Source organism: Ranitomeya imitator, chromosome 4 (genome assembly GCF_032444005.1).
Source record: "Ranitomeya imitator isolate aRanImi1 chromosome 4, aRanImi1.pri, whole genome shotgun sequence".
NCBI lineage: Eukaryota > Metazoa > Chordata > Amphibia > Anura > Dendrobatidae > Ranitomeya > Ranitomeya imitator.
Window position 1 is genome coordinate 284,818,690 of NC_091285.1, and position 12,015 is coordinate 284,830,704.

Below are 12,015 nucleotides of genomic sequence, written 5' to 3' on the forward strand. Positions count from 1 at the left end.
GAAAAGATGAACCCCAAAAATGAAACCATCTGCACACCAAAGAGACACTTTGATCCCTTCACATACAAAGAATTAGCACGCAGGACCTGAAAAACTGTTCTGACCTGCTTCACATGAGACTCCCAATCATCCGAGAAGATCAAAATGTCATCCAAATACACAATCAGGAATTTATCCAGGTACTCTCGGAAGATGTCATGCATAAAGGACTGAAACACTGATGGAGCATTGGCAAGTCCGAATGGCATTACTAGATACTCAAAATGACCCTCGGGCGTATTAAATGCAGTTTTCCATTCATCGCCTCGCTTAATTCGCACAAGATTATACGCACCACGAAGATCTATCTTGGTGAACCAACTAGCCCCCTTAATCCGAGCAAACAAATCAGACAACAACGGCAAGGGGTACTGAAATTTAACCGTGATCTTATTTAGAAGGCGGTAATCTATACAAGGTCTCAGCGAACCATCCTTCTTGGCTACAAAAAAGAACCCTGCTCCTAATGGCGACGATGACGGGCGAATATGCCCCTTCTCCAGGGACTCCTTCACATAACTGCGCATAGCGGCGTGCTCAGGCACAGATAAATTAAACAATCGGCCTTTTGGGAACTTACTACCAGGAATCAAATTGATAGCACAATCACAATCCCTATGCAGAGGTAGGGCATCGGACTTGGGCTCATCAAATACATCGCGGTAATCAGACAAGAACTCTGGAACCTCAGAAGGGGTGGATGACGAAATTGACAGAAATGGAACATCACCATGTACCCCCTGACAACCCCAGCTGGACACCGACATGGATTTCCAATCTAATACTGGATTATGGACTTGTAGCCATGGCAACCCCAACACGACCACATCATGCAGATTATGCAACACCAGAAAGCGAATAACCTCCTGATGTGCAGGAGCCATGCACATGGTCAGCTGGGTCCAGTACTGAGGCTTATTCTTGGCCAAAGGCGTAGCATCAATTCCTCTCAATGGAATAGGACAATGCAAGGGCACCAGAAAAAACCCACCACGCTTAGCATACTCCAAGTCCATCAAATTCAGGGCAGCGCCTGAATCCACAAATGCCATGACAGAATACGATGACAAAGAACAGATCAAGGTAACGGACAGAAGAAATTTTGACTGTACTGTACCAATGGTGGCAAACCTAGCGAACCGCTTAGTGCGCTTAGGACAATCAGAGATAGCATGAGTGGAATCACCACAGTAGAAACACAGCCCATTCAGACGTCTATGTTCTTGCCGTTCAACTCTGGTCAAAGTCCTATCGCACTGCATAGGCTCAGGTTTAAGCTCAGGTAATACCGCCAAATGGTGCACAGATTTACGCTCACGCAAGCGTCGACCAATCTGAATGGCCAAAGACAGACTCATTCAAACCAGCAGGCATAGGAAATCCCACCATGACATCCTTAAGGGCTTCAGAGAGACCCTTTCTGAACATAGCTGCCAGCGCAGATTCATTCCATAGAGTGAGCACGGACCACTTTCTAAATTTCTGACAATATACCTCTATCTCATCCTGACCCTGACAAAGAGCCAGCAAATTTTTGCCTGATCCACTGAATTAGGTTCATCGTACAGCAATCCGAGCGCCAGGAAAAACGCATCGATATTACTTAATGCAGGATCTCCTGGCGCAAGAGAAAATGCCCAGTCCTGAGGGTCGCCACGCAAAAAAGAAATAATGATCAAAACCTGTTGAACTGGATCACCAGAGGAGCGAGGTTTCAAGGCCAGAAATAGTTTACAATTATTTTTTAAACTCAGAAACTTAGTTCTATCACCAAAAAACAAATCAGGAATAGGAATTCTTGGTTCTAACATAGATTTCTGATCAATAGTGTCTTGAATCTTTTGTACTCTTGCGGGGAGCTGATCCACACATGAAGACAGACTTCTAATGTCCATTGCTACACCTGTGTCCTGAACCACCCAAATGTCTAGGGGAAAAAAAGGGCAAAACACAGTGCAGAGAAAAAAAAAGGGTCTCAGAACTTCTTCTTTCCCTCTATTGAGAATCATTAGTACGTTTTGGCTTCCTGTACTGTTGTGATTAGGCAATTCAGTACCACAGTGAACATAGAGGTCAGAGCACATACAGTGATCTGACAATAATCCAAAAACATAGAACGAGCTCTGAGACGTGGGAACTCTGCTGACCGCAATCCCTGATCCTCTCCAAACACTAGAGGCAGCCGTGGATTGCGCCTAACTCTACCTATGCAACTCGGCACAGCCTGAGAAACTAGCTAGCCTGAAGATAGAAAATAAGCCTACCTTGCCTCAGAGAAATACCCCAAAGGAAAAGGCAGCCCCCCACATATGACTGTGAGTTAAGATGAAAAGACAAACGTAGAGATGAAATAGATTTAGCAAAGTGAGGCCCGACTTACTGAACAGAGCGAGGATAGGAAAGGTAACTTTGCGGTCAACACAAAACCCTAAAAACCACGCAAAGGGGGCAAAAAGACCCTCCGTACCGAACTAAAGGCACGGAGGTACACCCTCTGCGTCCCAGAGCTTCCAGCAAATAAATAGATAAGCTGGACAGAAGAAAAGCAAACAAAATAGCAAAGGAAAACTTAGCTATGCAGAGCAGCAGGCCACAGGAACGATCCAGGAAGAAAACAAGTCCAATACTGGAACATTGACAGGAAGCCAGGATCAAAGCACTAGGTGGAGTTAAGTAGAGTAGCACCTAACGACCCCACCACATCACCTGAGGGAGGAAACTCAGAAGCCGCAGTACCACTTCCCTCCACCAACGGAAGCTCACAGAGAGAATCAGCCGAAGTACCACTTGTGACCACAGGAGGGAGCTCTGCCACAGAATTCACAACACGTCCCCCAGAAAGATTTGTAGTAACCAGACCCTGTCCGCTCTTAGACTCCTCTATGTGGACAAACATCCAGGAGTTGTTAGAGGTAGACGCAATCATCCCGGTACCCGTCTCAGAAAGCGGCAAGGGCCATTATTCTCACTTGTTCTAAAAAACAAAACCTTCGGGAGACTCCTGAACGATCATAAATTTAAAACCACTGAACAGGTGGGTCAGGTACAAAAGGTTCAGGATGGAATCTATAAGGTCCACAACGCCTCTCAAAGACAAGGACATGGTGATGTGAACCTTGGATCTAAGCAATGCATGCTACCATGTCCCAATACACGCTTCCTACCAAAAGTTTCTGAGATTCGCTCTGATGAACAAAGGAGTAATGTATCACTTCCAGTTCAAATGTCTCCCCTTCGGCCTTGCTTCAGTACCCAGAATATTTACCACACTAATGTCAAAGGTAGTAGCCTATCTAAGGAACCAGAATATTGCCATAGTGCCATATCTGGACGACTTTCTGATAATGGCGAGGTTGGAGAAACTTCTCAAAATAGACTGCAGCTTCACACTCTCCATTCTACAGGACCTGCGGTGGATTGTGAATTGGAAAAAATCATGCCTGGTCCCAAATTCCAGAATAAAATTTTGGGGGGTCATATTAGATTCCAACGCCGGAACATCTTTTCTACCAGAAGACAGACAGAAGGCCTTGATCAGGCACGTACACCAATTCAGAAGGAGTACCCCCTCCATAAGAGAGGCCATGAGGATTCTGGGCCTAATGACGGCATGTATACCCTGTGTAAAAAGGAGCCAATTCCACTCGCGAGAGTTACAGAAAGAAACTTTTAAATCTTGGAACAGGAGACAGGACTCTCAGGACAAGAAGATGATTGTATCTCCGTCAGGAAAGAAATCCCTAACCTGGTGGACCACACCGAAGAACCTAAAAGTGGGGGTTCCATGGGTTCTCGATCCCTGTGTCACTGTTACCACAGACGCCAGTCAATTCGGATGGGGCGGACATATAGAAAGAACATTACCAGGGAGAATGGAGTCCTCAGATTGCCGCAAGGTTGTCAAATTTCAGGGAGCTGTATGCGATCTGGAAGGTGCTATACCAGGCCCAATCACAGGTCATAGACAGACATGTAAGAATACTGTCCGACAATGTGACAGCAGTGGCATTTCTAAAACACCAAGGAGGTTCAAAACATCCATCACTGCAATACTTAGCAGACCAGATCTTCAGATGGGTGGAGAAATCTGTCAGATCCATCTCTGCAATTCACCTGGAAGGCGCCAAAAATCAGGTAGCAGACTTCTTGAGCAGAACGCCTATACATCCTGGAGAATGGGAACTAAACCCAGAAATATTCAGCAGTCTGTGCCAGCAGTGGGGAACACCTCAGGTGGGTCTTTTTGTCACCAGGTCAAATGTAAAAACCAGAGCATTTTTCTCTCTCAATCCTCTCGATGGAGCCACAGGAATAGACGCCTTGTCTCAGTATTGGGGAGAAGGTCTTCTGTATGCATTTCCGCCTCTTCCTCTGATACCGAAGACACTCAGGAAGATACGAGACGAGAGAGCAACCGTAATCCTGGTGGTTCCTTTTTGGCCAAAAAGGAGCTGGTTCTCTACACTATCCAGAATGTCAACAGAGAGATCAGTCTTACAGAGAGATCAGTCTTACTACAGAACAGGCAAGACCTTCTACTACAGGGGCCGGTGTTCCACAAAGACCCAGAATCTCTACACCTATCTGGTTGGATCCTGAACGGCAAACCCTAAGATCCAGAGTCAGAGGATGTCATTACCACACTCCAGGCAAGCAGAAAGCCGGTGACCTCAGCGATTTATAACAAGATCTGGAAGCATTCTTGTTCATTTCTGGGAGAGGTTCCTGTGGATACTTCAAAACCCGACATTCCCAGAATCCTCGACTTCCTGCAACTCTGTTTTGAGAAAGGCCTCTGTCCTAGTACTTTAACCCCTCTCTGACCTTAGACGTACTATCCCGTCGAGGTGCCCTGGGCCTATCTGACCCTCGATGGGATAGTACGTCATAGCGATTGGCCGCGCTCACGGGGGGGAGCACGGCCGAGTGTCAGCTGCCTATCGCAGCTGACATCCGGCACTATGTGCCAGGAGCGGTCACGGACCGCCCCCAGCACATTAACCCCCGGCACACTGCGATCAAACCTGATCGTGGTGTGCCGGCAGTATAGGGAAGCGTCGCGCAGGGAGGGGGCTCCCTGCGGGCTTCCCTGAGACGCCCGGAGCAACGCGATGTGATCGCGTTGCTGCAAGGGTCTCCTTACCTCCCTCCCTGTAGCAGGCCCGGATCCAAGATGGCCACGGCATCCGGGTCCTGCAGGGAGGGAGGTGGCTTACCAAGTGCCTGCTCAGAGCAGGCGCTTGGTAAGCCTGCAGTGCTCTAAGTCAGATCACTGATCTGACAGAGTGCTGTGCAAACTGTCAGATCAGTGATCTGTGATGTGTCCCCTGGGACTAAGTAAAAAAGTTAACAAAAATTTCCACATGTGTAAAAAAACGGAAAAAAAATTCCTAAATAATGAAAAAAATATACCGTATATTATTCCCATAAATACATTTCTTTATCTAAATAAAAAAAAAAAAAGTACACATTTAGTATCGCCGCGTCCATAACGACCCAACCTATAAAACTGTCCCACTAGTTAACCCCTTCAGTAAACACCGTAAGAAAAAAGAGACAAAAAACAACGCTTTATTATCATACCGCCGAACAAAAAGTGGGATAACACGCGATCAAAAAGACAGATATAAATAACCATGGTACCGCTGAAAACGTCATCTTGTCCCGCAAAAAACGAGCCGCCATACAGCACCATCAGCAAAAAAATATAAAAGTTATAGTCCTGAGAATAAAGCAATGCAAAAATTATTATTTTTTCTATAAAATAGTTTTTATCGTATAAAAGCGCCAAAACATAAAAAAATAATATAAATGAGGTATCGCTGTAATCGTAGTGACCCGAAGAATAAAACTGCTTTATCAATTTTACCAAACGCAGAACGGTATAAACGCCTTCCCCAACAGAAGTTCATGAATAGCTGGTTTTCGGTCATTCTGCCTCACAAAAATCAGAATAAAAAGCGATAAAATGTCACATGCCCTAAAATGTTACCAATAAAAACGGTAACTCGTCCCGCAAAAAACAAGACCTCACATGACTCTGTGGACTCAAATATGGAAAATTATAGCTCTCAAAATGTGGTTACGCAAAAAATATTTTTTGCAATAAAAAGCGTCTTTCAGTTTGTGACGGCTGCCAATCATAAAAATCCGCTAAATAACTCTATAAAAGTAAATCAAACCCCCCTTCATCACCCACTTAGTTAGGGAAAAATTAAAAAAAATGTATTTATTTCCATCTTCTCATTACGGTTAGGGCTAGGGTAAGGGCTAGGTCTAGGGTTAGGGCTAGGGTTAAGGCTACAGTTAGGGTTGGGGCTAAAGTTAGGGTTAGGGTTTGGATTACATTTACGGTTGAGAATAGGGTTGGGATTAGGGTTAGGGGTGTGTCTGGGTTAGAGGTGTGGTTACGGTTACCGTTGGGATTAAGGTTAGGGGTGTGTTTGCATTAGGGTTTGTTATAATTGGGGGGTTTCCACTGTTTAGGCACATCAGGGGCTCTTCAAACGCGACATGGCATCCGATCTCAATTCCAGCCAATTCTGCGTTGAAAATGTAAAACAGTGCTCCTTCCCTTCTGAGCTCTCCCGTGTGCCCAAACAGGGGTTTACCCCAACATATAGGATATCAGCGTACTCAGGACAAATTGGACAACTTTTGGGGTCCAATTTCTCGTGTTACCCTTGGGAAAATACAAAACTGGGGCTAAAAAATAATTTTTGTGGGAAAAAAAAAAGTTTATTTTCATGGCTCTGCGTTATAAACTGTAGTAAAACACTTGGGGGTTCAAAGTTCTCACAACACATCTAGATAAGTTCCTTGAGGGGTCTAGTTTCCAATATGGGGTCACTTGTGGGGGCTTTGTACTGTTTAGGTACATTAGGGGGCTCTGCAAACGCAATGTGACGCCTGCAGACCAATCCATCTAAGTCTGCATTCCAAATGATGCTCCTTCTCTTCCGAGCTCTGCCATGCGCTCAAACGGTGGTTCCTCCCCACATATCGGGTATCAGCGATTTAGGGTCCAATTTCTCCTGTTACCCTTGGAAAAATACAAAACTGCTTTTTATTTTTATTTTCACGGCTCTGCGTTATAAACTGTAGTGAATCACTTGGGGGTTCAAAGTTCTCACAACACATCTAGATAAGTTCCTTGAGGGGTTTAGTTTCCAATATGGTGTCACTTGTGGGGGGTTTCAATGTTTAGGCACATCTGTGGCTCTCCAAATGCAACATGGCGTCGCATCTCAATTCCTGTCAATTTTGCATTGATAAGTCAAACGGCGCTCCTTCCCTTCCGAGCTCTCCCATGCGCCCAAACAGTGGTTTACCCCCACATATGGGGTATCAGCGTACTCAGGACAAATTGTACAACAACTTTTGGGATCCAATTTCTTCTTACCCTTGGGAAAATAAAACATTGGGGGCGAAAAGATAGAAATCATATTTTTTCACAAAAACTATCTTTTCGCCCCCAATGTTTTATTTTCCCAAGGGTAACAGGAGAAAATGGACCCCAAAAGTTGTTGTACAATTTGTCCTGAGTACGCGGATACCCCATATGTGGGGGTAAACCACTGTTTGGGCGCATGACAGAGCTCGAAAGCGAAGGAGGGCAATATGACTTTTCAATGCAAAATTCACAGGAATTGAGATGGGACGCCATGTTGCGTTTGGAGAGCCACTGATGTGCCTAAACATTGAAACCCCCACACAAGTGACACCATTTTGGAAAGTAGACCCCCTAATAGAAATCATTTTTTCACAAAAACTATTAGGGGGTCTACTTTCCAAAATGGTGTCACTTGTGTGGGGGTTTCAATGTTTAGGCACATCAGTGGCTCTCCAAACGCAACATGGCGTCCCATCTCAATTCCTGTGAATTTTGCATTGAAAAGTCATATTGCCCTCCTTCGCTTTCGAGCTCTGTCATGCGCCCAAACAGTGGTTTACCCCCACATATGGGGTATCCGCGTACTCAGGACAAATTGTACAACAACTTTTGGGGTCCATTTTCTCCTGTTACCCTTGGTAAAATAAAACAAATTGGAGCTGAAGTAAATTTTTTGTGAAAAAAAGTTAAATGTTCATTTTTATTTAAACATTCAAAAAATTCCTGTGAAACAACTGAAGGGTTAATAAACTTCTTGAATGTGGTTTTGAGCACCTTGAGGGGTGCAGTTTTTAGAATGGTGTCACACTTGGGTATTTTCTATCATATAGACCCCTCAAAATGACTTCAAATGAGATGTGGTCCCTAAAAAAAAAAAAATGGTGTTGTAAAAATGAGAAATTGCTGGTCAAATTTTAACCCTTATAACTCCCTAACAAAAAAAATTTTTGGTTCCAAAATTGTGCTAATGTAAAGTAGACATGTGGGAAATGTTACTTAAGTATTTTGTGACATATCTCTGTGATTTAATTGCATAAAAATTCAAAGTTGGAAAGTTGCGAAATTTTCAAGATTTTCGCCAAATTTCCGTTGTTTTCACAAATAAACGCAGGTAATATCAAATAAATTTTTTCCACTATCATGAAGTACAATATGTCACGAGAAAACAATGTCAGAATCACCAGGATCCGTTGAAGCATTCCAGAGTTATAACCTCATAAAGGGACAGTGGTCAGAATTGTAAAAATTGGCCTGGTCATTGACGTGCAAACCACCCTTCGGGGTAAAGGGGTTAAAAGTACAGATTGCAGCGCTTAGTGTCTTTTTTGATATGTCACTAGCCTCTCATCCTTGGATAGCAAGATTTTCCAGGGCCACACAAGGAATGAGACTACTTGTATGAAAATTAACTGTGGGACCTAATCTTGGTCCTTAATGCCCTGTGTAAAACCCCGTACTTGTTATCAGAAGATATGAGCATAGCCAATCTGTCCTTTAAAACCGCCTTCCTGATTGCCATCACGTCAGCTAAAAGATTGGGGGAGATGCAGGCTCTATCCACTCAGGATCCAGATCTTCAGATCTTTTACGACAGAATAGTCTTAAGACTTAATCCAGCCTTCCTCCCCAAGGTAGTATCTTCAACAAATATAAATCAGGAGATAATCCTTCCCTCATTCTGCCAACACCCTAGAAACACAAAGGAAGGGGTCTACCTTAACCTTGACGTTAGGGAGACTGTTCTAAAAAACCTGGGGACGACGGAAGGTTGGAGACTGGACACTAATTTGTTCATACAGTACGGGGGTCCAGAGGTTGTAAGGCAGCAAAATCAACCATTGCTAGGTGGATCAAAACCATGATAAACCTAGCGTATACAGACAAAGGGAAAGGTCCCCCGGATATTCTTAGAGCCCATTCAACTCGAGCTATCTCTACATCATGGTCAGGGGGAGCCTCAGCAGAGCAAATTTGTAGGGCGGCGACTTGGACCAGTCTTTCTACCTTTGCCAGACACTATAAATTAGATGTCTCATCAGATCAGTTAGCTTTTGGTAGAAAAGTATTACATGCAGTATTCCCACCCTAGTTTACCATCCTTTTGTATTCCTCCAATGGTGCTGTCAGGTGGTGAACTGGAAAACGGTAATTAGACCTACCGGTAATTGTATTTCCAGGAATCCATCCTGACAGCACTACTAGTTCCCTCCCATCGCAAGTATGACTGTTAATAAACTTTCTTTTTTGCATCCATCCAGATGTGGTACTTAGAAAATCACTGGTGGGTGGAGTGGGAGGGTCCTTTTAACCGCTTGTTGTTCCTGTCCCACTGAGGGTAAGAAAGACGTCCTCCAATGGTGCTGTCAGGATGGATTCCTGGAAATACAATTACCGGTAGGTCTAATTACCGTTTTTTATTCCATGTCAGTTAAAAATATCACAGGAAGACACAGCAGGAAATGTTTCAGCCATAATTGGCCTTTTTCAAGCCCTCAAAGATTTCATAAAGTTGTATTAAATTTTTGAGGGCTTGAAAAGGCCAATTATGGCGACAACGTTGCCTGCTGTGTCTTCCTGTGATGTTTTTAACTGGCAAGTCATAAAGAACAAGTTTTATTAACAAGAACCTGCTTTTTTGGTGCCTTGGCTTTCCTGAACTTTTTTTTTATTTCTATCTTTATCCATCCTGGAAAAACACTGACAACACAGTGATGGAAAACATGGATGACACTGGTACTGGTTTTTCATGTAAATATTTTATACAGATGTGAAGGAGGCCTTAGGCTACTTTCCCATGATGAGTTTTTTTAGTGAATTTTTTATGCTGCGTATTTTTTAAAAAAATGCAAGTAATCCATTTTACTTAATAGGTGCAGAAAATGTGCAAAAACTCATTGTGGGAACGTACCTTATGAGTATACTTACAGCTCAGCGTTACATTGATTTGATCATGAATTTACTGGTACGGCCATTTCTCCAAAGTGTTCCAGGAGCCATTTTTCAACACAAGAATGCCAGGCCGCATATTGCTTGTGCTACTGTGAGCAGCCTGCATGGTCTAAACTTGCTACCATGGCCTGCAGCATCTCCGGACTTGTCTCCTATTGAGCGCAACTGAGTTGTCAATGTATGGCAATTGCAAGGGGAGCTGCTATCATCTCATTTTGATGGTTTCCATACCAAGGTACAGTACATTCAGTAAGGCAGAATATTACGTAGACAACCAATCATAACCCTATGGATAGCATGACACGGTATGTAAGTGCATGAATTTTTACGCCTGGTGCTCATACTCAATATTGAACAAATTGAAATGTTTTGAACATTTTTACACTATTTTGTAATTTGCATGTCATTAGCATGTCCATCGACCCTGATATTTTCATAATTCCATGACTTTTCCTTCTTGCTATTGCAATTGCAATGTTGAGGAAGGTAGTTAACTGCTAGATGTCAACATACAAATTACTGCAATTTTAAGTAGTTGTATAAGAGAATGTCATATTATGTATGAGGTTTTTATTATAAATCTATGCTTTAAACATGTTTGGTTGTTTTCTTATTTGTATTATTTGAGTATTTTTATATAAAACATATTCCAGTTTTTACACTAGAGCAAGAACTGTTGATTACTTGTCAACTTTGCAGTTTAGATGGAGACATTATGAACAGAGTCCTCTCACTATTATTAGATGATGGTCAATATTCGCTCAATAACTCTTGCTATACAAGACCTATGTACACTACATATAAATATCTAGAGGTATCTCTACATTGCATATATACAGATCTGTATAGGTCTCTCATAAAGAGAAAAAATACCACAATCAGATTGAGATTACTTCTGGATAAATACATATCCATTAAAATAAGTTTTTATTACAAGTTACATATAAATTCTCAGGTGTATACAATTATATGTATGTACTTGTATTTTAGGAAAGTGTGAGTGCAAGGATCAAGTTTTAGAAAATGCAAAGGTGTTCTGTGACATGAGATACTCCTATGGTGAGTTACATTGTTTATTCTTATAATAGCAACATCTCTTTTTTGATTAACTCCTTTCTCAGAAGATAATAGAAATGTATTCACCATACTTCAGAGCAAAATTAATAATAATAATAATGTTGTATTTTTTTCCGTGCTCTAATTTTATGGTATGTTATTGGTTAATCTAAACAATGACTTCTGTAGAATTGCCTTCATAGTTGTGCTGAATTTCAGTATACAGTGGCATCTAAAATTTGGGGCACCCCTGGTCAAATTTACTATTATTGTGATCGGTTAACCCCTTAACAGTCTCCGATATGCATTAAAACAGCGTCCGCTAAGGGGTTTTATTCCCTCATTGCCGTTTTAAAACTGCAATCGGGAATACGCCTATAGTGTCCCCCAGAGTCCGAAAATCTCTGGGGTCTCAGGTAGCGGTGGTAGTTGAAACCCTGGAGAACACGATCAGGGCTAGATTTTCCAGTCCTCGATCAATTAAAAAAAAAAAAAAAAATGTTCCAGCTATTAAAAACATTTTCTCTCTTCTGAAATGATATATATGTCACAAAAAAGAGAAAATACGTACCCAACCC

At 42.6% G+C, this 12,015-nt stretch overlaps 1 protein-coding gene across 3 annotated transcripts in view; it reads left to right on the forward strand.

The window, feature by feature from the left end:
• The window catches only part of NTN4 (netrin 4), a 313,242-nt gene that overhangs the window by 259,429 nt on the left and 41,798 nt on the right, over nt 1-12,015 (forward strand). For all 3 annotated transcript variants that reach the window (XM_069764709.1, XM_069764710.1, XM_069764707.1), the window contains one exon: nt 11,372-11,440. In XM_069764709.1, coding sequence (XP_069620810.1) covers nt 11,372-11,440 — 69 coding nt within the window. The remainder of the gene's footprint in view (nt 1-11,371; nt 11,441-12,015) is intronic.